We start from the raw sequence: 26,467 nt of genomic DNA, 5'->3' as shown, positions 1-26,467 counted from the left end.
CAATCAGCTGCTGTTTCATGCCATGTTGATGAACGAAGACAATCTATTTATGTTTATTTTTACACACACTCACACATACACAAAAAAAAAAATGGGGAAAACAAAAACAAGATAAAAATGAGCAAAAACATTGAAGCATGAGAAACGGCAAAATCCGGGCCACTAATGGATTCAAAACAGTTGATAAGTTCACATGATGTGATCATGTCGTTGAAATATCATTGAATATAATGAGGATATGGTAAATGTAAAATGAGCCCATCTAGAATAGAACATGAATGAAGTGTTATTCGAGTGTGCATTCGTTTGCATTTATCAAATTAAAAGAACAACAAAAACAAAAAATGAAGTACAAGACGGGAAAAAATGATACCGATTCAATGCTGAGTGTGCGCATTTCAATGTGAACATTGTCATTTCTCATTTTCAAAGCATTTTCGAGAAAAAAGATATAACCGATATACATTTATATCGCATCACTAAGATGCACATTGCACATATATACCTTTCGGTTGGGCAAAGGAATGACTGAATAAGTGAGCGAATGTCAATTGATCGTGTACGAAAAATGCATCATATTCATATCAAATGGTAATATACATTGAGCCTCAAGCTAGCGACCGCGTTCATTCGCAGTTTACATTCGTCAACTATTACCTATGTATAAGAGGACAATTGAAACTATGGTTCTTCGCCTCAATCTTAGAATGTCGTGATGATCGTTCATTACTCATTTTATTCACTTTAAAGACCAACGGATTTCTTCTGTTTCACATGTACAATATCGAACTTTCACACAATACGTACCACAATATGCGCGCGCACAATGTACATTTTTCTAGTCTATTAGGAGCGCGGCAATCAAACTGTTTCGAATAGAAAGACAACCAATTCAAATGTAATGATTTCATGAAATTAATGAAATCATCGAACGTTGCCAAAGACAGAATGAGTGGAAGAGACACACTCAGAGAGAGAGAGAGAGAGAGAGAGAGAGAGAGAGAGAAAGAAAGAAAAGAAAACTACTTTTAATGTGATAAACCATTTCAAATGACACTCTGCCTGTTTAAGTTTCATATTGTAAATAGCCGTACTATTTGAATTGCAATCAATGATTTTCTTCGTTGCCATGAATTCGAATATCATTGCCAATATTCAATATAATATTTTAAATATAACGAACCATATACCGTACTTTCTACGGTCACAGTGCAGCTTGTATTTTACCTATTATGCGATCGAAAACGATCACTTTAATGCATTCATAATTTTGTTGTTGTTGCTGTTGTCAAGATTTTTTTGTTTGATATTCATTTCGCAATAACAAACGCTTCTATGTTTCGTTATCGCGATTTGGTGTGTTATTAATTTTATTCTCGTGCTTGTCATGACATCGTAACTGACGAACGAGAGACCACAAACGAGAGAAAGATCAAATTAATATATTTGTGATTTAGCCAACGTTAACGGTATTAACACATTTTTAAATAGAAAATTTTCGTATGTATGCACATAAACTTCTTCAAAATTGAAAATTTTCAAGCATATTTGGTGCAGTTTTATGACAATTTCACGATTTAGTTGGTTAACAAGATGCGCGAATTTCATTTGTTTTAAGTCGGTTTATGTTCTCCATCTGTCGTCCGGCTCTCTCGTGAGTCAGACATGATCACACAGTGCATGCTTTTTCGTGTTCAAATCAAAATTGACATAATGATATGTCATACTTCGTGCTCTTTCACATAATAATTTGTGCATTTTTTTTGAATGCAAAACGTGTAAGACATTTTCATTCCAACTATATTAGATCAGGTAATAAATAGTTTAGTGGTTACCAGTGAAATGTACTACTACGCGATTAACAACAGTACATAAATTTTATTGATAATTTTCTGTCTTCAGAATCAGTGTGTTCGGAGTGATGTCTGTTTCATGTTTATAGCTTATTGCTGTATTAACCTCTGGCACAAGTGTGCCTCTCATAATGGCGCAACAGAAATCGACACTAATATTCCTCTTTGTCTCCATCCCATTTTGGTTTTTGTTTTTATTGGAAATTACATCAATACTAACAGAATAACTAAATCCTCTGGGCCCATAACTCATTTGGACAGGACAGGAAAAATAACAAACAAAAAAAGTGCTACACCTTAATTCATTATAATTTTATGTCGACAAAAATATGTATTTTTGCATCGTTGCGTTATGCATGCTTAAAAAAAATGGCATATTATTAGTTTTAGTGTGATCTTGAATCGAAGAAAATGAAGAATTGTTGTGTCGATTTCTGATAGAGCAGTTAAATACATGAAGGATATGTGTTAGCCACAATAATACAATTCATTCTAATGAACCGACAACAGCAATCAAAACTGGAATGTCTCGTAATCTGTTATTCTCGATCGTCACATAACGATGGGTGTATGATATAGAGTTTTTGAGAAAATGAAGCAATTTTATTAACTATGAATCACATTTGACATGGAAAAGTGAACTGTTAAAGGTTTTAACGACTATGCAAACGCATGTGAACTTCTATACAATAAAAAAAATAATCGTATACATTTTTTAGGAGTTTTGCACATCCAGCTAAATGTTTGGCCTTCGCAATCGAGGAATGTTATGTTCTTTTCTTTTTGTTTACCACTCGATACACGTTGACCAGTCAAAATTCGATACGCTTGATTATATGGCGCTTGTATTCCATCACATACACACTTTGTTTTTTTCTACCTGTTGTAATTCTTGGGTTTTTCTCTCTCTTTCCCCCTCTCACTCTCGCTTAGAATTTAGATTGCGTGATAAAACATTTAAAGCTAACGTAATAAATTTTCATTTTGTTGTTGTTGTTTGAATTGTTTCTTTCGCTCTATTGAAGCAGTATCATAGCAAAAGTTTTTTTGTTCGCAAGCACTTGTTGGATGAGCTAAATGGATTTGATGCTATTCAAGAAAGAATGGTTGTTGGAGACATGTTGAGCAGGTTTTGTGTTTTTTTTTTTTTTGGCAGAAAAGTGCACGCTGCGGTGTGTGTGCATTCGATATAAAATGAAGAAGAAAAAAAACCGTATGTGATCATACAAAAATTCTTTACCTGAACAATTTGAAACATACCGGACTCGGTTATCGTTACCAAGATTGGACAATAAATTGCAATGTCACAGACAAAACAAGCTGGAAAAAAAATGGAAAGTCTGATCGCGCGAAAGTGATAAAGTTCAAAGAACTAGTAAAAATATACGAAAAAAAAAACGTTTTTTATGATACTATTTTATGATTTCGGCTTAGCATTCAATACAAATAGTGGATTCAAACCGAGAGCTTGTTTATTCAATTATTAGCTATTAAATTCTATTTTATGGCATCAATTTTCGTTTCAAATAGAAATTGATGATCGTTTGAATGCTAATGCAGAGAGAAAAAAAATTACGCTGTAACTTTTACATTTCGTCCCGATGACGATGATGACGGTAAACGACAATCAACGATGGTAACGACAATGATGACGAATAAGACGACAACAACGACGTCGATGATGATGTTACGAATATCTCAATTAGCCTTGCAAAGAACTACACAGAGTCGATTGAATAACTTTGTTCTGTCTTTTTTCACCAGATGTAATACGTTATAGGAGCGACGTTCATTATCAATCATAGAAATCGTTGTCACGAACTATTCTGTCATTACCGAAATAAGTGTGTAAGCGAATGTGCAAAGTCGTGCAGTTTGTGTAATAATAAGCGACCATAAGAAGATCAAAAGGTTAATACGATCACATTCACATACACAAAGGAGACACACCAATAAAGACCATTTTCTAACGGTTTCCATAAAAAAGCAGATAGAAACACACACACACACACACAATAAACAACAGCATTCAGCTGCACTCAGTCCAACTATTATTCCACAATTCTTATTGTGCATAACAATATCCCGATCGAAATTTGAAGAAAGAAAAAATTGTTCTTTCCACACAAATAAAAATGCATCGAAAGAGTTTTATCAATATTTATCGCTTCATTTTTTGGTTATGGATTCAATAGAGCAATTTCATTTGGGAGACATCAGCAAAACTAGCCGAAGTTGAGAGAATGTAAACGCATTCTTGAAAAAAAAGGAGATAGAAAGAAAAAAGCAACAACCAGAACAACCACAACGAGTCATAAGCCATAAATCGAAATGATCAAAAACAACAATAAATAATTCATAAGATGAAAGCTGTTTTAGTACATGGCAATTGAATATGATTAAAAGAATGGGATGCGATCTTATGAACGCAGCTAGGTTAAGATGAATAGCATCGATTCTTCTCTCTGACCGAACCCGCCATGATTACCTTTACAAAATCGTGCCCGCGTATTCATTTACTAGTATATAGATTCAGTAGTCGTCGTGGTTATCTTCGTTCGAAAAAAAAATGGTTTTTTCAACAGCCAAAATATTTATTACGAATGAATGGTTGAGAATAATGAGGTGACTATTCATTTTAATCAGACAGTATCAATTATCGAGGCACGAGAGAAAGAGACACACGAACACCGTGTCATATATTCACGTCTTCTTGTTTATTGTTTGTTGTGAATATGTATATAAATTGTCGTTTGTGTAACTGGCCCCACATTGAGATTATAAATTTTAAGATAAGGATGCTCACGCCAATATGCTCTAAAACCTCTAAACGAATTCTGTTATCGATGCTAGAAAATCACTGATAGTTTTTGTTTTGTCGTCTCTTTTCGGGTTCATTTTTCACAATGTTTTTCGTTAACAAAAAAAAATAACACACGTTTTCGTTTGTTAAACGAGAAAAAGATCGAATCGTCATCGGCTATTTGTTTTGTCTCTGTTTTTCTCTGCATATATTTTTTTAGTGAGTGTGTGTGTGTCGTTGGTTTGATACCAACATTTCCGTGTCATTTAATCCGTTAAATCTCATAAACTATATGTATATAGTTTTGCGTCACGGTGCAAAGCAGACATAAACAATACAAAATATATATATGCTTATATAAGAACAAAAATGTGGTTTAGATACGTTCAACAAGCTAAGAGTGCATTGAATATGCTCGATTTTTAACTACATCACGATGCTTTTTCTTCACGTTACGAAATGGTAGCATATTATATTATCAAGATGCAAACACATATCAATCGTTTTACATCTAAATTAACTGGTTGATTGTAATTGCTCCTAATTGTAGTAGTCATAAATGACTACAGTTGCACATTTACTCAAACTATACGTGACAATGAGTCTCGTTTACCACTTATTGAAAATTTAATTACAAGCACACACCATCCCATACGCACATTGACTAAACCATTTCGCATGCATCTTTCTATTTTAATTTCCATTCACACATTACAAGTGTGACGAACGACGGCGGCGGTGACGATGATGATGATGGCGGTGACGGCAACCACTTGGCGTTAAATTTATTTTCATATCCTATCTCATCTTCGTAACGTAAATTGACAATTTAAATCCAGACATGAAAATCACTTCATAATTTTTCTTCCATCTAAACCATGCACAGCACTAGGTCACAAATATTACTGGAAGCGTACATACCAGATCGAATATATATATATACAAATGTTTTAAGATATGCATGTCTGCATATGCACACGATATGCGCTCAACGATTGTGGTGAAGTGAAAAAAAAGTACATACGGTTGTTGAATCAACACTGTGATTTGACATCGCCGATCAATATGAATCATGAATGAATAACTTGAAATTAAAAACCAGAATGAAAGAAAATACCGACATTTGCATACATTTACATTTGTTTATGGCCTATATCGAGGTCCAACTAACATTCCAATAATGACTCATTGACAACTACGGCGAAATTAATGCGCTTTATTTTTATTAATTCCATTGTCAAGAAAAGGTCATAAATACACACAATGCACATTTATTTTCAGTTTTCTTTTTTAGTCTGTGGTTCTTTCTCATCGCAGAATTTTTCATACATTGACATTTTTGATTGACAACAATTTCTTTATTTTAATGAAAAACTATATTTATTTTCAGTATGATTCAAAGCAGCACAAAGTTAACTAAAGCATTAAATTTACATGAAAATGTGTAAAAATCTTGAAGAACCGAACATATTGCTTTCGAACTATGGTATCACTTCAATTTTTTTTATCAAGAAACAGTTCCGATTCATACAAACAAATAACAAGTGATGACGCTATCCAAAATCGCACCAAATGAAGAAAAAAATATAAATAACATATTTATGGCAAGTTCTAATTGTGCTTATTTCACAAAGAAAACCACAAAAGATAAAAGCATTGACTTAAAAATAGCACACAATTTTGGCTATTGTTTCAAGAGATTTTGTTGAAATAACGGTATTTATTATCAAATGGATGACTAGTAGAAGCGAGAGAAAAAAATGTGTTTGCAATCTGTTTTTTTTTGTAATATTCCCAGTGTGTTAAAGTGTTAGTCATAACTGGGATTTGCAATTCGCTAACTATAAAACACGCTTCATTTGTTGAATAAAAGTCTATTTTTTTCCCTCAAATTCCGAATAACGTTTTGTTTCTTTTATTTTCTTCTCTGTCAACATCACAAAGACGCGCTAGCTCCTATGCATTATAGAGTGAATTTTAAAATTTATGGATAATTACTGCGACGAATGAATACCAACTAAATATAAGCATCGAAAAGCAATATTGGCCATTTACAGCACGTGTGCAACACATTTATCGATTTTATGTGTGCAAAGCGAGCGTGCGATTCTCGAATGAAAAATTAATATATTATTGTGCGCCATTACGGCAGAGTGAAAAAAAAAACAAACAATGTCTAGAACGTCAAAAGAAAAAAAAAGCTAGAATCACATTACGTGCCACAGCTGTGTGTGAACATTTCAAAGAGCCGAAACCAAAACATTTCAATCTTTGTTCACTTCGTTCTCTTCATTTGCCTTGTTCATTGATTTATTGTTTCATTTTAAATACGTTGACTCTGAATATGATTTTAAAACTTGGTGTCTGTATGTGTATTTAATTTTTTATTGTTGTTGTAATTTTGCACGAGATATTGGACAGATTTTCACGAAGACAATTCAATATAAGTTGCGCTTCGTGCAATTTTTCACTCGCTAATGAAATTGTTGTCCATGCTGCAGGAAATTATTATGGGCTTTAAAAAAGAAAAGTAATCCACATCCAAATGGGATCGAGATTAATCGATCGGGTAATTTATGGATATTTTTCCCCCAATGATTGACACGTTGACATGCGCAAAAAGTAATAAACCAACAACGAAACAACCACGAAATGAAAACGCAAACTCATATAGATATATATGGAAGAGAGTAATTGTTTTGAAACGTGTGCGTCTGATTCATATACATGTCTAGTGAATCTCTTTTTTTTGTAATGGCGCAAAATGCACTCAATGCATGAGACATTGTACATCATACACAGACGGCGGCGTACAACGATGTGAATAAATCTACGATTAACTTTATTGGACCATCTTTGGTTTGAACAGAGAGTAATGCCGAAGATTGTATATAGTGTTTGCTATCGATTTAATAATTGTAATTACAACGATTATGAGATGGCATGAGGGTCTCTGCTTTGTGCTTCCTCTACCGATCTCTCTGTCATGTGCACTCAATATTATCTGTCACGCTAAATTACCTATGCACTGCTATCAACTAATGGGCTGTGAGTGTGTGTGAGTGTGTGTGCTATTCGAAAATTGTAAATTTATTGCAATTTAAACATTTCTGATTTATTACATTTAAATTATGTGCCAGCGCATGTTATTAGAGTAAAACGATTAAATAGTTAAATTGTTTGCCCCAGAACTGAAGCTATTCACGTCAGGCTTCGTGTTAAATATTTTTTTTTTATATGACATATGCATTTGATGGATGTATAAACGAAATTATAATATAAATATTACAAGTAAATGGTATTGTTTTGCATGCGATAATCGCTTGAAAAGTGCGCAATAGTACACGCAAGCAAATATACACCCTCACATTAGCGCTAATGTGCGATCTTTGGATATGAAACACCAAATAGCGAATGATCGTATATGATATTTAGTGTAATGCGCCTTATATTATAGAAGACATTCATTAAAGAGTGTTCTTATCTCAGTGGTCGAGTACACTAAATAAACACAGCGATTTTATTTCATTTTTCTTCGTTGAGATTTATACCTAATCAAGGATTGTTCCTTTGAGGATGGACTTAACCAATAAAACTTAGCTTTTCGATCAAAAAATGTTTTCCTATCATCCTCCTCAGAGTTTCAATTCCTGTATCTAATAGAATGAACTACTGCCGATGTACAAGGCGCTGGTGTCGCATTTTCACAATGTTCACATTATACTTTTGGCCAAATGCAACGATCACATTTTGTCGGTGATTCAGCCAATTTTGGAATCAATCACATTAGCTATGCAATTTTTTTTTTCACAATCAAATGCCATTCCAAATTAATTAAATAAGCAAATAACGAAAACACCGATATGGAATTGCGTCGCTTAAATCAAATGAAGAGAAAAATGTGTGTTGGACGAAGAATTTTTTTGAAATAAATACAAAACCAATGATACATAGTGCTACTGTATTTCGTAAATGTTTGTACCGATCGAAAAAAAATTCATTCTTAGTTTGTTTCTCTACATTCTTGACTATACCGACTGTGCGCTGACTCATTGAATTACATTTCTTAAGCACAACCAAATGCACACGCAATATTCAAATGAATTCAAGAATGCGCATATGTTTAAAACCTTTGGATATACTGTATGCAAATGTCAGCTACTTGCTACTTGCTTTGAATCAATGTTTTTATTTATCCGCTTGTTTGTCGGAAGCCATTACAAATCAAAAAATTATGACAACTTCATCACAAAAATGTAAGCACTTTCGAATGCAAAAAAAAGAGCACTGGTACAACTGTGGGAACCTGAGAACATTCCAAACATTTTCACGTCAAATGGCCTGGTTCGGTAGACTGTTTCACGATTTTCGTCGTACACCGAAAAGATACGGACAAAAAAAAAACGGTCAGTAATTCTAAAAACAACATGATCGTTCGACAAAAACTGTGATATTGATCATCAGTGGAAACCACAAAAAGGTTGGGATTATTTTTTAGCGCCAAATTCTTGTGCGCTCAACGGTGATGCAAGTGCATACAGATATTTCAGTAATACTGATAATTGAAGAAGAAAAAAATTGATGCGATCACTTATCGATCGTGTTTTACGTTTGTAAATGATTTTATTGATGTTGACATAATGTTGAATCATAATAAAATCGATATATGGTATCACTTTGAAAATAATATAATTTTATCGTTCGTATAAGTATCTTTTTTCCTGCTTGAGATTTTATACCGAAGACTTTCAGAACATTCGCAATAATTAAATGGTGTCATTTGCACTATTTTCCTCGGACCTGGTTGATGACTACAATTCAGTGACCGGTTCGCGCATATTTCTATGCCTGATAGCTATGCTAAGCATAGCGGAGACGCAAGCCGCAACGCACCCGTCACCATTCGATTCGAGCTATATTGTATGCGCACGGTCGTCTGCATAAACGAACATGTGTATTGTTCATATAGAGTGAACGGCGATGCGTAGGTTGCGTTTGCGGCTATGCTTGGCATATCTATGCTACCTAGCGTATTTAGGCAAGCATAGAAATATGCGCGAACCGGTCACTGCTACAATTAGCAAATGTTATATGCTCAAGTACAGTTTTTATTTGTCTGAACATGTATCAAATCATTGTCATCAGAGACAAACAGATGGAAGAAAGAAACATAAATTGCTATGAAAAAATAAGACAAAAAAAGAAGAAGAAGAAGAAAACAAAGTAACGCATTGATGCATTGAAAATCGATGAAGTTTATAAAATGGTTTTATATTTCTGGATATAAGGCATCCTTGTAGTCTCCTTGAGCCGATCTTCAATCTTGTCCATATGGCTATTGAGTATTCACACAAGGTATTCGCCGCAATAAAATAAAGGCACAGAAACATAAAAAAGTAACATCGAATTAAATGCGTAAAATAACTTCAAACAGTTTAATGACGATAAAAGCAATAATTTTTGCATGTGCAAAAGACAAAGGCACAAGCATTATTGATGAAAATAGCACATCGAAAGAGTAAGAATGAATGATTTTTTGTTGTTGTTGGAAAGAAATAACAACTCTTTCCATACGAAATTATATACTCTGATGGTACTCAGGTACATTAACAATATGTTCTTTTGACAGCGACAATGGGTTTCAACAACACACTTATGTGGTTTCAATATAAAACAAACTGAAAAATGCGTCAATGATCACACATTGCAGTAGTATGAATATCAACAACGACACAAAAATTCGAAACTTAATTCGTTCTCAATATAAAAAAATTTTCTTTTGGATTTTCGCATACGACCGATTCCACCACCGATCACACGGATGTGCACTTTGACATTTGTCAAATTACACTGTTCAAGACGAAAAAAAAAACTATAACCAACTTAATGCGATCGAGTCACAACTAATTATTATGCTATGCTTCACCGAATCAGTAACAATACACAATACACACATTGCTTAAAACGGATTTCGTTGAGTGAATAAATGACCATCGTTTTAACGGTGTCTTGTGAGAATGGCTAGCGGGCAATGCGCGTCAAATGAAATTACAAAATGCTTTAATAAATTAAACGATTCTCGTCTCGAAATGTTAATACGAACGATTCTAATGATGTGTAATGATACAATACACAGGTTTTACAAAAAAAAAACCAGCTTTCGTTCCACAAATGATTTCGATTGAAATTGGGTGAAAAAGAAATCGATTTGATTTTGATAGTTTCTCATTCGAGGAACAAAAGAACGCAACCAAGCGTACAACACACACATATACACATTGGCCAAAGAAATGATTATGTTTTAAGTAAGGTGCCTACAACCAGTGTGTATTAATTTGAAGTCATTTTTGTGTTCTGTTTGCTTCTACATCAACATCTTTAATTAACCAAAACAAAGTTATAATTATCAATTAAGTAATGGAGCAAAATAATCTTACTCATGAATTGAACGAGGATGAGAAAGACAAAGACAGAGAGTAGGGCTTGATGAAGAAAGAAAAAAAGTAGCTAAAGAGGAAATGAGATCGAATAAGAACAGAGAGGCAGACAAATTCAGCGCACTCGCATCAAATATCAAGAATCACACGTAAACACACCGTAATATTTTAACGTTTCTGTTCTTTATCACATTGAATTTTTTTTCTGTTATTTTTCTTCTCTATCTCTCCGCCTCTCTGCCACTCTATCTCTCACTCTCTTGTACCATTTTGCACACTCAAATGAACGTCAATGGCCGTGTACCGTTTATCTCTTCATTCCGCATTGTTGCTTTCGCTGATCTTACCTTCTTTCTTCAGCTTCATTTTCAAATCAACTCATTAATTATATAATTCTCGTTCGCGTTCAAATGCGTTCCATATACAGAAAGATGCTTCGCATATTTTTTTCTTCTTCTCTCTCTCTCTCTCGTTGTGCTGTTGTGCATGAAAACAACTATATCTTTATCATGTTTGGCCGTTCACATTCGGCGGCTTCATTTGATTTATCACAGTTTTGTGTGAGTGTGCATTGCGTATATGGATGAAAAGCTACACATGTTCATTTGAAATGACCTTGCAAGAAGTATGGCGAACATCATCGTCCATCGAATAACTTAAGAGAAGAGCTGAGAAGGGAAAATAAATGTATATACCCAGATCGACTGAAAACGAAGTGAACACAGCAAATATGTCATATAATTGCATTTTACATTGTGCATTTCATCAAGTATATATTTTTCACATGGAATGCGCCATTAAATGTATATCGTGTCACTTTTCTATCATTTTGTATGGATCCGTTCTCTTTTTTAAATGCAATAAGTTCATTTTAAAAAGTCTTTCCAGCAATGCTCGGTTTTTTGTGAATGTATCTTGTATTCGGCACCACACCAATTCAAGATAATTAAACACGTTCAATTTACAACAAATAACCATACAATGCCAACGGTATCAATACATTCACACCACACAACTCGTCATCTGATGAATCAAAACGAAATGATTTCATTTTTCGAATTGTTATAATTCGCTAAAATATTGTCGGTAAGACTCAATGCTCATCGAAATCCCCGTTTTATTCCATATAATTTTTCAAGTGTTCTACCCGATATATATTTAAGTGTTGCAATACAAGAAAGGGCAGCATTTACGAGAAAAGTGTATCACTTCCAAGTTGGTTCTAACTTTTTTTTTATGTTTTTCACGAGATTTTCTAAATAATTTCAAAAAAACACTCAATTTCGGTCGCCAATGATACTGAACGTCCGAAAAATCCGAACACCCGAAGGACTCAGATCGAATTTCAGACGGGCTCGGGTGGTGGGTCGGGGACCAGATGAAACCTCTGGTTCCAACTCCATTGAGTGAAAAGGCATTCCGAACCAACCGCCATATGAACGCGTTTGGGTGACCCCAACGAGGGTTTCGACAGCACACTTTGCATTACAGTTGGTCAATCGTCGTTTCTTCAGTGGAACAAAAATACGCATAAGAAGGTATAGGTTACGTATAATAAAGATTTCGGTATTTTTTTTATTCACATCACTCAAAAACTACCGTTATGAAGTCGTCTTTTTTGCTGTTTTAAATATACGCATATGCATGTGATCGCATGAAAAAGAACAAAAAACGAAATGAAAAAAATAAACATCTAAAGAAAGTCATCACCAAAAAAAAACGAGTTGAACGAATACACGACTATACCAATCGGATGTGATGAAACTGCAAAATTTCATATAGAATGTTCGATGCCGAATTGATTTATAGTCGGTCAAATATATATATTTTTTTGTTCACATTTACAAAGCAATTATTATAAACAATTCCAAGCAATTTGAAAACAACAAAAACCAAAATTGTGATTTAAAATTCAAAACATTGATAATTGATGTCGCTAAAGAATGGAACGAAAGAGAAGAATCACACATGGTAGCTTCAATGAATCTATGAAATAAATGGATTTTCATGTTTATTTGTTTGTCAAATTGAATTGAGAAACGAAAATTAATATTGCTATTAAGTTGATATTATTACCATAATTGCACTCATAAGTAGCACTTGATTATTATGAATAAGCTGAACTCATCTATATATGTATGTGTATAGTAATGGTCCATAAGTGAATGGCCAAAAATTAGAACGAATGAAGCTGAAGCAGAATAAACAAGAATGATTTAACATTCATTATAAAACGAATACAGAAGAATTAAAAGTGAAAAATAACAAAAAAAATTGACCATTGGCCACGCTTTCTTTTGCTTGTCTGCGTCAGAATATCACATAAACGACCAAGTTGGAGTTGAAAGCAAGAAATTCACTGCGTGCAATCGGAGACGATGCCAAAGTTTTCAATGACATCAAATAATATGCAAAACTATTTCAAGACGAACAACAACAATAGCAAAAAATGAATGGAATTTTTGATTGTTAATGACCATTTTAGATATATCAAATTGAGGTGTGTTCGCTGCTCAGTCGTAGTCTCGCACAAAACCATTGTTTATTTTGATGCCCATATAAGTGCTTCACAGCCGATTTGAGAAATGTGCGGCTTCAATTAACGCGCCTGCTTTGCGCATCACAGCAATAATCATGTCTACAATTACAATGTACAATTCGAATCCGAACAGAAGCCTAAACCACAGATTGAAATGCGCATGTGTGTATAGTGAAGTAAAAAAAAAGAAATTGGCAAACCGACCACATTTTTTATTGTTCTGTGATGTGGTTTTCCACGTATCGATCAGTCGTTTGTTTGTTTGTGATTTTTCATTCGTTCATTTCTTCATTCAGTCTAGAGAATTTACTCAGAAATGTAAATTCTTTTGAAGGAATGAAATCGACGTTGATTTATCAAATTAATTGTATTTCATATGGGCATTGAAATGAAAAAAGTTATTGGTATTTAAAATGTGAAGAAAAAAACATTTGAAGAGTTTCTCCGTTTCATAGTTACATTGAATGATATCTAATATTGCAATTCACATTCAAATATAACATTTTTAACAACATTTATTTTCTTTAGAGTGTGTTTTGCAAGTGTGTGGCAATTTTTGCGTTGAATTTTCGTTTAAAATTGATCTGACAACAATAATGACGATAAAAGTGTAAAATCGGAAGTGAGTTTGCATCAAGAAAATTGACATTTCCTTTGCAATGTCTCCTTCTCATCATCATCAGCCGGTTGCTGAGAAGAAGCAAGCTCAATTTTAATTTTCTTATTTAACTTTCTCACGTTAATTTTATGCAATTCACTCTGTTCAACTGCACACTGCACAGTTTATTGCAATGTGTATTCTTTCACATTGCATCGTTGGAATATTACGTGGCTGATAGATTTTTTTGTTGTTTGCTCATGTTGGCCGAGGATGAATCACGTGAAATTATGAAAATATGAAGTAATATACAACTTAAAAGCAAATAAATCAGAATGAGATGTATATCTCATTAAAATTACATTTTGCGAACAATTTTGAACGCAGGTGCGTAAATGCATTCGAAATTCTCTCATACACTTTGTTGCCAAGTACCATACTTTATTTGAAGAAAAAAACAAACAAACAAATAAACCGTTTGGCGTACTTCACTACCTCTCGCTCGCCTAGTGTCAAACATATTTTTGTTTTTTGTTTCCTTTGCCATAATTACTCTTTTTTTTCCATGCAAAACATATTCACTCCATAATTTTCACTTTCATTTCGAATGCATAAATTGCAACAAACATTAAACAAATTAACATTACGTATATGCGAAAAATAACAAACAAAAAAGATAGATCGGAGTGCCACACAAATGTGTTACTTTTTGTGATCGGTGAGTTGGTTGTAGATGTGTGTGTTTCTTTGCCGGTATTTTGTTTTGTCGTTCAGGTGATAAAATACTTTCTTGCCGGTCATATTTTTGAGTGCTGTGATTTTATGTCTCTGTGTGTGTGTGTGTGTTCGGGTTCTCGCATTTTCGCCAGTGAAAAAATATATTCATATTGATAATAGCGACAACATTCGTTTTTCTTGTATTTTGTAATTGACAATGTAAATTATATCAGTTTATTTTGAATTTGTTTTACCACGTTAGTAAAAGTGTTTGTGGCATTTGCTAACAAATCAAAAATACGAGCTCGCGCTAACAATTTTCAAGCAACGGAACGTAGTATGAAGAGATATAAATGCAGACAAAGACCATAGAAAACGTAAAATTATGAATTGACTGTGAAATCACTTTATTGATCGCACATTTGCTCTTTCTCAACAAATTTTTTAAAATACTGAACTTTTTTCCAACACGGAAAACGCATACTGTATCATTTTATGGAAATAAATTAAATCAAAACTGGGAGAGAATAAAAAATGAATCGCAAAAAAAGACGTAAATAAATATATCTATGACTATGGAATGGCGAACGAGAATCAAGTTGGCGTATGCCGAGAGAAAGAGAGAGAGAGATAAAGTACGTTGAATGATTCAAATGAATTCGAAATGACGAAAGAGCCGAAAAGAGATGGGAAAAACAAGTGTAAATAAAATAATGATTATTATGAATTTGAAACGGAATGTAAAGTGATCCTTCTGCTTCTGAGGCGGACACAAAAATATAAAAACATATTTCGCGTATTCAGTTGAATTGAGAAAGTTTGTGTGTGTAAGCGTGTGTGCGAGCGCGCCAAAGCAATTTTTCTCAATATGTCTTTTCAGGTTGCGCCGGTTTTTTTATAAACTAAATAAATTGTTTGATATAGTTTTTTTTTTGTTCGTTCTTCTTCTTCTTTTTCCTCCTCTTTCATCATTTCGCTGATATCTAAGGTAATGTAATGCAATGAAAATTAGAAACAAGCATTGCCAATTCGAACAGCATTCATCATCTTAGCTGTATGTATGTACCATTCCAGACATCATACCCACGGTGTGCCCATAAACGCAACGAAACAATAAAATATGTGCATTCGTCAAGCAGAGATTTGAACGCAAGATTAGGCAGTTGTGTGGCGCAGAAGAATTAACATCGTTTGTCAGTTGGTATTTCTCTCTCTCTCTCTCTCTTTCCCTCTATCTCTTCAAATCGAACTCTAAAACGGGTAATAAAAAAGAAATGCAGAAACGCTTCCACACTTACACATCTCAATGTGCAGAGATTACAATTTCATAACATTCTCCACACACCGTGTGCTGCGATATTTGCAATATTTTATTTACTGTACTACGTGACGTGATCTAAATCTAATCGGTGATGCGTACGAGAATGTTTGTCTCAACAAATCAAACCTATATTGTGATGGAAATTCCGTGAACAAGAGCCAATCTATATGAGCCATGAGATTGGTGTGCATGGCATGCGCGTTATGCTTATCATTCCTTTTATGCTCAACAAATGCTGCAATGTTGCCGATTCGAATTGATGACCGTTCACATTTTCTTTAGACGATATTATTACATTCCGTCAATTGTTGTGCGTCATTTTTTGGCATTGGAATTTACATTTTATTTTATTACATGGCAGCCAAACGACTGTTTGATTTGTTTGTTTGTTTCTTTGTGTATGTGTGTTTATGTGTAAGCATGAAATTTTCAAATAAATTTGAATGCCAACATTTTGCCAAGAAATACAACTACTTTGAAGAAAAGTCTATTTCTGAATTAGAAACTCGCAAATTGTTTCAATTCCCTTTTGTTCCAGAGCTAGAGAGTGAGAGAGAGAGAACTAAGTTAAAAGCATCGAAATGATTGGCGTAAACTTGAGTGCAATTAATCGGTATTCGATCGTAAAATATTGGTACATTGAATTTTCCACCATCATTATTAGATCATCAATCATATAGATAATTACAGTAAACTTCATGAAACCGTAAATAGTTGTGTATACATATACATCTTTCTTCAAAACTGTTCCATTCTATTCCCTTTATGCATATTGAGACAGCACGAAAGAGAGATGTATGGAAACCACACAAACACACACACGAAGAGGCAAATTTAGATGTTTGCGTTGCAAAGAGCACACTCAAAAGATACACGGGAAATTTATGAGAAAATTAGAACACATCGTATCTATAATTACGATTATGTGTATTTAAAAAATTTGATAAACGATTTTTTTTTGCTTCTTCTTTCAAATCACGCTCACATATTGGACAAAACCATTAAGATCTCTTCTGTGTCTTCACAGAACACAAACCGACTGGGCGAAACGTTTGATCCAATTATTATGTTTGAACATTTTGTACATTCATTTCCAATTCACATTTCATTTTATAAAATCATGTTCTTGCCAATATACCATTAGTGGTGAAGGTAAGCAGAAAACAAGCAGAATTGTATCGGACATAAGGCAAAATCAAACAAACAATTTCGGAAAAGCATTTATTGTTGGTAAACGGTGAAAATGGCCTTTAAGCGAAAAAGGGGCGTGAAAAAAATGAACAAACTAAAAGTTATAAAGTATGGAGAGTGTAGAGTACATACACTTTTGTCATTTGTTTGCATGAGCAATAACAAATTACTAATGGTCATGCTCTGGCCAATTATGTCAAAATAAGTGTTATATTTAAATACACTTTTCGCGCGCGCAATCGGAAAAGAAAAGAGCCACTAGCCGAACAAGAGTTGACCATGAGTGTTGAAATATAGCTGGCATATTCCATGTAATGAATTAGGTTTATCAAAACCTCAAAACCGTCCATTTTTTCGCGATCCTCAAGATGTGTGTCACCAATTAATTGGTATGAATCAGGTTTACGTGTTTTGATTGTTGCGTGTCTATATAGTGTTTAAAAAAAAAGACAAGTGAAAACCTGACCACAATGCTTATTCAGAAAAAAAAACTCTGAGTGATAGAGGTTCAGACTCACGGAGAGTCGTAGAGACCAAAAAAGTGAGCGTAAGTAGAAAGAAAAATGAATCTCTGTAACCATTGACAGTTGCGACGGTCAACGCATTTGAAATGAGTAAATGCCATTGCGCGGCTACTTCTCGTCTTCAGTGCGGCGAATATTACATACATATGTGCACTTAATGAATGCGATGTCGTAACTCAATCTGATTTCAATTGTTACAGCTTTTCGCTTGAACAACACTCGAAGATCGAGTTGATACGTACCGCTTATTCACCTCTATTTTTTTGCAAACTATGTTGATTGCTGTTGTTGCTTGCCTGGTCACAAGAAAAAGCACGAATTGAGGAGGCGGGCCGAGGAACCATTCAATCAAAGTATTGTATTTCAAATTCAAAGTGAAATAAATTTAAAATGTTTTGTATAATCTTAGCCTTCACGGGATAGTCTCGAGGAAATATATAAATATTAGTGAGTTACTATGACAATTCAGTCATTTGACTATATCGAATTGATGCATTTATGTTTCTTTATAAAAGAAGAATTTCAATTTTTTTCTCCTCGTTTACATAATATCCGACGATAGTCCATATTTGTCAACAATACAAATTTACTGTCGATTTAAAATGTGTCTCTGTGTATTTGCAACTGTCGACAAAAATCAAATTCTCAATCATTTGGCATAAACTTGAAATTTCGATTTAAAGTATGACCCGGGGCAAAAACGTGCCTTATAACACACAGACACACAGGCATACACACAAAAAATGCTTCAACCTCAAGCCTATTGACGAATAATGGTAGTTGCATCGATTTTGAATAATATTATGCAATGATCAGACCACAAAAGCTACTAATCATGTAATGGCTACCATAATGTTGGCATATGGCATCAACAATCGCTCATTAAAGCTGAAAAACATGCAAAAAAAATAAACAAATATTACTTTAGTAATATTGCTGAGTGTGTGCCTGTGCGTGCTTCTCTCTTTCACTCTCCGGTTGGAAATAATTAGTCATGCCGGCTGTGTGTTAAGTCACCAGTCTTCAGTTTTGTTTGCCAAAAGCATCACACATTTGCTAATATTAAATTGTATTCAAAATAGTATATTATGAGCACTTGTTTTGAAGCACAAGCGGAACTCGAATCATAACTGGCCAATAAATACCATTTCATAATTTCAAACTTACGTTAATCATGCCAAACATTCGAAGTCGAAGAGAGCGAAGAAAGAAGAAAAAAACGGGCAATATAAAAATAAATGGTGAATTAAATTGATCCCGGAGGATGTTAAGAACGATACGATGAAAAATTAGACCAAATTGAACTGAAATAAGTTGTAGCGAATGTATACATGTATATCTATGTATATTTTTTCATAATCAAAAAAGGTATTACGAACGCGAAGAGCGGAAAAAAGTTGCGGTGATTTTTTACTATGTTTGAATTTCGTGTATTCCGCTCATTATTCTTTGATAATCGTTGTTCACAAAAGTTAAATTGTGCAATTAAGCAAGAAAATAAAAACCAACAAAATGGTTTGGCTTTTTGAATTGGCGGCGTGAAAAATCTCCATTGCTTTTTCCAAAGCCATTGTGTGCATAGCTTCACAATTTTGTTGGTTTTGTTTTTGCAATGCATTAACAGTTACCAATTGAGCTTAATGTAGATTGAGTTTGATAAGTTCATGTAGCGTGTGATTGCGTGCCCTTCGACAAAACGATTCGATGTCTTATTTACAATATTTTGACATAAATTACATCAATGCTGCAACTCAATTGCATGGCAATTAGATTAATTAGAAGTGCCATTTCATCGAGTTTCAAACATATGTTTTGTGTATGTGAAAGAGTGTGTTCCGCAAAATGCCGCTATTCGCATTTGAAGTTGAAGACAAGAACAACAACAACAACAGCAACAGCAACAAAGAAAACAAAGTTTGGTTTCGCTTTTATTTGCCCATGGTAAAATTCCAGTCAAAATCTACGTCAATTCATCATTGTCGTCGTTGTTCTAAAAACATTTAAAACAACATTTATCGAGTTGTTCTTTTGATATGGCATGCAATTGAACGTTGCAAATCTTATAAATACGTAAGCCATGTCAATAATTGTGGTGCCGTTTCATGTTGCAAAAACTTACTTACTTACAGTAATATTTATGGTGTTGTTGTTATTTTTTTTTTCATACGTTCGAATTTTTAGCGGCAAATGATCCAGTGGGACAGTGCGCGGTAGAATTGTTTTTTTTTTCTTTCTTTAGTTTTTTTATATTGTTGAAAAAGACAACCGGACATTTTGTGGACCAATTGAAATAAACCTCAAGAAGATTGCATCGGTGCGCATTCTACTCTTTTTTCTTCTTTTCTGCACGACTCTGGCTTATATATATATATTGTCTATTTGCTGTATGGGCTTTTGTGGGGTCGGTGCAATAAAAGTGATCGGTTACCTAACGGATTTGCTTTTTTTCTCTCTCAAGATTTCTATCTCTGTATATATACCTATTTTATGTAGACTGTCCAATTTTGGACAGTTTCAATTCGTTTATTTTGCACACTTTGCATTTTAGCTCACAGGCAAATTTTTAAGCTGAAACAAATTTCTGTTCGTAATTTTTCTCCATTTTGCTCATATTTTGCGCATTCAAATAATCGGATAATCGTAATAATGGTATATAAGCATTTTGTGGTACATAAAGATTATAATACATATGTATAGTATTCTTGGAATGACACTTGGTCGTCAAATCAGTCGTAACGCAATATAATGCATGCCAATTTGATTGAATAACAGTCGGAAAATGAGCAAACAAATATTTCAACAAGAAATACAATCAAACGAACGAACAACGAAAAAAAATCGCTCAAACTTTTGACAACAAAGAATTCAAAAATCAGCACAACGTTTGTTATTATATATTACGACGAATAAGTCATTTGTGAAATGTATACGCGCACTGAATACTGCGAGAAGAAATGAACGGAAAACAATTTATTGAACTGTCTAAATTACAGCCCACACATTCAGAATCGGGCAATTTATCTAATAAAGTTCAAATATTCTTAAATGTCCAACCACGCATTTAATATCTCTTTCTCTTGATCTCTCTCCCTTTTGAATGCATATCATATGCGCCAATATTCCATTCACAAAAACATTCACCAGAACGAATCGATTGAATAGATATTACTTTCAAAACAGTACAACTCACAGACGCACCATCAAGCTCACCCATACCGCTCTCAGGATACAAAAATTGAGTTCCTTTCTCGAAGCGCTTTCATATAAGCACAATATCGTAATTCGCAAGGTTTTTTTGTTCTCGCATTGCTCATGAAACGAAATGCTCACACTATCATGGAAATGCTTGAAAAATGTAAATGGAATTGGAGTCGGTTCTGTTTCATTCGTTACGAATATTAAGACAATTTGACGCGATATATTTGATTTCATTGTGCTTCGTTTGTACGCGAATTTATTGTTATTTTCATCATTTCTATCTCTCCCTCTCTCTCCCTCATTTTATAAACCAATCGAAATGGGATTTTGTTGATATTCAACATCATATTTCCCATGCATGCACAAGAAGAGCGCTTATAATGCCTTTTTCTATGGCTATTATTGTAATTTTGTTGTTCAAATTAAGATTAAATATTTACCGTGCGGAATGACTTTGGCGAAAGAGAGCAACCGAGAGAGAGAGAGAGAGAGAGAGAGACCTGAGAACCATTTCATCTTCTTTTATCTTTCATTTTTTTCACCAGAATAGCCGTGATTTTGCAGAAAAGCAAGAGAAACGAGTGAAAAATTAACACGAAAGCAAATAAAAATAAATAAATTATATGAATAGACAAATGAAGTGAAACAAATATTATTCATCAGAATAATGGCAACACGTCAAAGCAACATTAGATGCAATGATATAAAAGCGGTGCAAATTGCATTCAGAGCGAAGCAAAATAAAAGTTTTTAGACAATAGGAAGACAACAGCAAAAACAACAAGAAAAAAAAACAGTAAAAACGATGGTTTAACACGTTGACACTCACAATCACCGATGTTTTTAAATAGAAAACTGGTAAAAAAAAAACAATAATTTAATTGATGTTACGTTATTAATGTAATAGTGCATGATTCATAACACATTCTTCCATTGTTGTGAATATCAAATTAAAGACTATATTTATGATTGATTGATAAGTATTAATAATGTTTAATGTTCATAATTAAAGATTCATTCGACAATTATGTAACAAAACGTAAGCAAATGATAACACGAAAGAGCCTATTCACTTGAAATAGAATCGTACTCATATACACGCACACATTTAACAAAAAAATGGAACCATTGTTTATAATAAATATGCTTCTGTTCTATTTCATTCTCTTTGGCAGAATGGTTTTTTTCATTCTATTCTGTTCGCTTTTTTCCTTCACGCCGTCAGTTGATTTTTTTTCTGCATAAAAAGTAACTGTTATGGCAAAATATTTATTTATTATGCCTCTGCGAAAGAAATCGTAGAAGTTCTACCGTAGAACTGAGCCAAGCGAGAGAGAGAGAAAAATATAAAAAAAATGAATAATAAGAGAAAAATGACTGAAAGCATTAAAACGCCATTTTAATCCAAATAAAGTGTAAATTAACACAATACAATGTGGTCTGGAAAATGATAAACTACATTCTACACATATAAAGTAAAGTGTAATGAGTTAGACTCTGTCAGTGCAGAGAAAAAAAAACAGCAACACATTTTTTTTGACGCATTATGTGTAAGTTTGCAAACGAAAGAGATCTCACAGACTCAGCAGCATCAACGATCTCAGCAGACGTATAACAACAATGAGCGAAAGAAAAATCACAATGTTTTATCTCAGAGAGTGTGCAATGCAAATGCATTGTGTACGTTTTATGATTGTTATTATTTTGTATTGTTGCATGTTTCAATAAAATGATCCAATTCTTCATTCATTCCAGCCCGTCAAATGCACAATTTTTTTGTTTGTTTGCTGGTTTCAACCATTGCCAAACCGAGTAAAAGCGGGAGTGAAATATGAAGTAAGTAAAATATACAGAAGAGATAGAAAGGGAGGGACAGAGACTGTGGAAGATTCATATGATCTTCGAAATGCATGTGATCCAAGCGCAAACAATATACACAATTTGTGGAATAGAGGTACTTTGCGAGTGTGAAGCGCACCCGCGAAACCATCGCCATAAGGAACAGCAATGCTGAAACATTAGAATTTAATTATTTTTTTCTCGCTTCTTTCATGAGAAAACGAAATACTCTTTTGTGCGATTCAAAAGCTTTACTTTTTCTATTCGCTTGCACATTGCTCTTAAGTCATTCGTTCTTTCGTTCATTTGTTAGCTGCTTTTCGTGATTATACTTTTCTCCAGCCGTTTCGATATTTAGAATTCTTTTTCGACATTTTTTTTTCCTTCAAAAAAATCTAGTTGCTGCTTTTTTTCTTTCTTTCTCTCTCTCTCTCTCTCTCTCTCTCTCTTTCTCTCTCTCTCTCTCTTCATCAACTTGAGCTCGTTCTTTTATTTTCTACGAAATTGGTGCTGGCTGAATGTAGAACTCGGCATTTTGTTCTGTATTTGCGACTTTTTCCATATCAAATTCAATTTTATGTTCTTCTTTTCGTTGCTTCAAAAAGTTCGTTTCCATTGTGTGGCATTCGTCATTATTTTTATCTTTTTCGTTGAGCTCTGCATTTTTGTTCGTTCGTTCGTTCTTTATTATTCATTTTATTGTTGTTGTTGCTGTTATTGTATTCGACGACGCGATAGAGAGAGAGAAATTCTGTCGAAAATGTTTATGGATTCGCGCGTAACTGCCAGAGAAGCTAACAGCTCAGCAGTGTTCATGGAATTTTGATGGTTTGCGCAACCATAGAGCATAGACAAATGAAGAGATGATGGGGTCTATCTCTCTCTTTCTCGCTCCCATTTATTCAAGGCATTTGTCCATTTTCTCACTGGTCGATGTTCTCTTTCAGTAAATGGCTTTTTTGTGTTCATTTTGTTCTAATTTCTCGTTTTGCTATTATTGCCTCAAGTATAGTTTAACGTTATCAAATCCAAGTAGTAGTAGTCCAGATTTAATTTTCACAACATGACTTAGAACAAACGAGCTACAACGAATAAAACGTCCAACGACGTTTGAGTCGACATCGAATAACCGAGATCTCTACCGAGAATTTGTCTACTATGCCTGCCTATTGTAGACAACATGGTTTCAAATGAAATGCATCAAATGCACTCGATAGTGTATGTGTGGATTCTCTCGTGCTCGTGAATACATCATGCATACAATCGACTCACTTCGGTTCATTACGAATGATTTGTGGTTCAAGTGACGCAAATTCGCACGTTATTGATGATCAACCATTTATAAAACGATGCAATGATGCAATGCAACGCGTCAAATTGGCTGTGGGCTCGAAACCATCATCGCACGGTCCAAACTCACACGTATCAACGTTTTCGTCGTCTTCTACTTTAATTTTGTTTTATTTTTCAAATTGATTCTGTATTCACACCGAGTGAAAAGTGTTTTACATCAATCATTTACGAATATACATTCTCTCTCTCGGTACCGATTCATACAATGCACATTGCAATGGTTGTGATCAACAAAATTTACTTAGTTTTGCACTTAACTGTTTAACTGTTTGGTGCACAACGAAAAGCAACAAGCTTTAACACTTTTGGCGTGTTTACCAAAAGCGAATAAGTGGTTTTGAGGCAGAGAAAGAAGCCATGAGAAAGAAAGAGTGGAGACGATTACTGATTTGTCCGAATTGCAATGGAATCTGCGCTGTTTTTTCAGCTAATGGCACTAAGGCCATCGGATATTCTAAAACATCTTGCACCATACGATCATTTCTTTTCTTTTTCTTCTTCTTCTTCTTCGAATAACAATGCAAAATGTTCACCATACTTTTTGTGTTGCCAGAGTGCACTTTGATGTGGAAGATTCGTTTGCAAATCGCTGAAATCCAATGTATAATGTGATTTATGGTTCTTATATAATAACAGCATTGGTTATATATGATTGAGCACATATACTAGTACTTCGATCTATTTCTTTCGTCTTCTACGTTCCATCCATCGACACTTCTCATTAGTTACTGTTATTTTCACCAGAAAACATGGTCAATATCATTGACAGATTCTTCCGCTTAAGCAAAACACTCCAATGATCCAGTGCAACATAGTTCTATCAAAGCAATAAATCGTTTCTATGCATATCACACGCTAACGAGATAAAGTGCAAATTTGACCAAAGCACATCATAAGTTCAAAGGGTATGGAAAAGAGGCAATTCATTGGCCTGTGAGTAAAATATTGATAATTTTCTTTCATTCGTTTTGTGTGCGTGTTAAAAAGGAGAGCTACCTGGATTCTAATTCTATTCACACGACTGCATGAAATATAGTGACGACCTTGTTTGCATGGAATATGCCTTTTCATCATTTTGCGCTTGTGAACAACACGACTCACATGCACTGTAAATTGAAAGAGCGGATCCAATTAAATCAATTCGTTCGGATTTTTTTTCATTCTTCACAGTCACTAAGGTTAAGTTATCGACAAGCACCTTTAAAAAGCCGTTAAAAACAATTTAAATTGACAAAACATCATCAGCTCACGCTTTATACGAATATTATTTACTTCGTGTATTGCTTGCACAAACGATTTGCTATACAGATATAGCCATACACAATCTTGCGTACGGCGGTCGTATGTCAAATGTTAAAAAGACTGTCGTAGTCATAAAAATCACTCGGGTTCATTGTAAATGCGTACAAATGCCATTTTTTTTTTCTTCTGCGTTATTGAAATATGAAAAAGTATCAATTATTCAATTTGTAGGCATAATCTATAAACATTTATTATTGAATTTGGCGTTGATGCAAATTGATACGCGAGCGCTCATAATAGTTCAAACAAGACGTAATCAAATTACATGTTGCTGAAATGATCAGAGGAGAGAAAAAAAAACGTATTCACTTCAACACAAAATCGCACTTAACTGTAAACAACGATCATTAACCATGGCTTTGACTAAATTGTTTTTGTTGTCTGTCTGTTTAAATATGTGTGTGCGCGCGCGTTTTTTTGTATAAATTTAATCGTTTTCAAACATATGTTATCGTCATATGCGCTCGATCTTTTATTCTGCCATGGACTACGAAATCTTCATTGGAAATCACGGTGATCGAAACAAAAAAAAAAACACCTAAGAGCACCACGATCTATGCAAAACATTGATTCACACTAGAGGCATTGTTCCAACAGTTAAATACTTCAATTTAAAAAAAAGAGTGCGCATTCATAAAAGATAATAGTTTAGTGTGAAGCTGCATTGAAGGAAATCGTTACAAAACACATTGACAAGGCTGTTTGGTTCCTTTCGTTGTTTGGTAAAAACAAAAGCATAAATGTGATTAAACGTTCAACAGGAATGTCAGTTAGGCGAATAAATCACGTTCA

At 34.0% G+C, this 26,467-nt stretch overlaps 1 protein-coding gene across 2 annotated transcripts in view; it reads right to left on the bottom strand.

Moving 5' to 3' along the window:
- LOC116345458 (protein Shroom) overlaps positions 1-26,467 on the bottom strand; it is a 180,697-nt gene that overhangs the window by 137,631 nt on the left and 16,599 nt on the right. Inside the window, exon 1 of one of the 2 annotated variants that reach the window (XM_031774861.1) lies at positions 5,316-5,351. The exons of the other annotated variant lie outside the window; for it this stretch is intronic. Within the exon in view, the coding sequence (XP_031630721.1) occupies positions 5,316-5,336 (21 nt within the window). The 5' untranslated portion in view covers positions 5,337-5,351. Of the gene's footprint in view, positions 1-5,315; positions 5,352-26,467 lie in introns of those variants that run through there. 2 annotated transcript variants of the gene reach the window in all.

This window comes from Contarinia nasturtii, unplaced genomic scaffold (genome assembly GCF_009176525.2).
Source record: "Contarinia nasturtii isolate CC-2019 unplaced genomic scaffold, AAFC_CNas_1.1 Cnas_scaffold_1240, whole genome shotgun sequence".
Taxonomy (NCBI): domain Eukaryota; kingdom Metazoa; phylum Arthropoda; class Insecta; order Diptera; family Cecidomyiidae; genus Contarinia; species Contarinia nasturtii.
The sequence above is the reverse complement of the archived record's forward strand: the minus strand, read 5'-3'. Positions and strand labels throughout refer to the sequence as shown.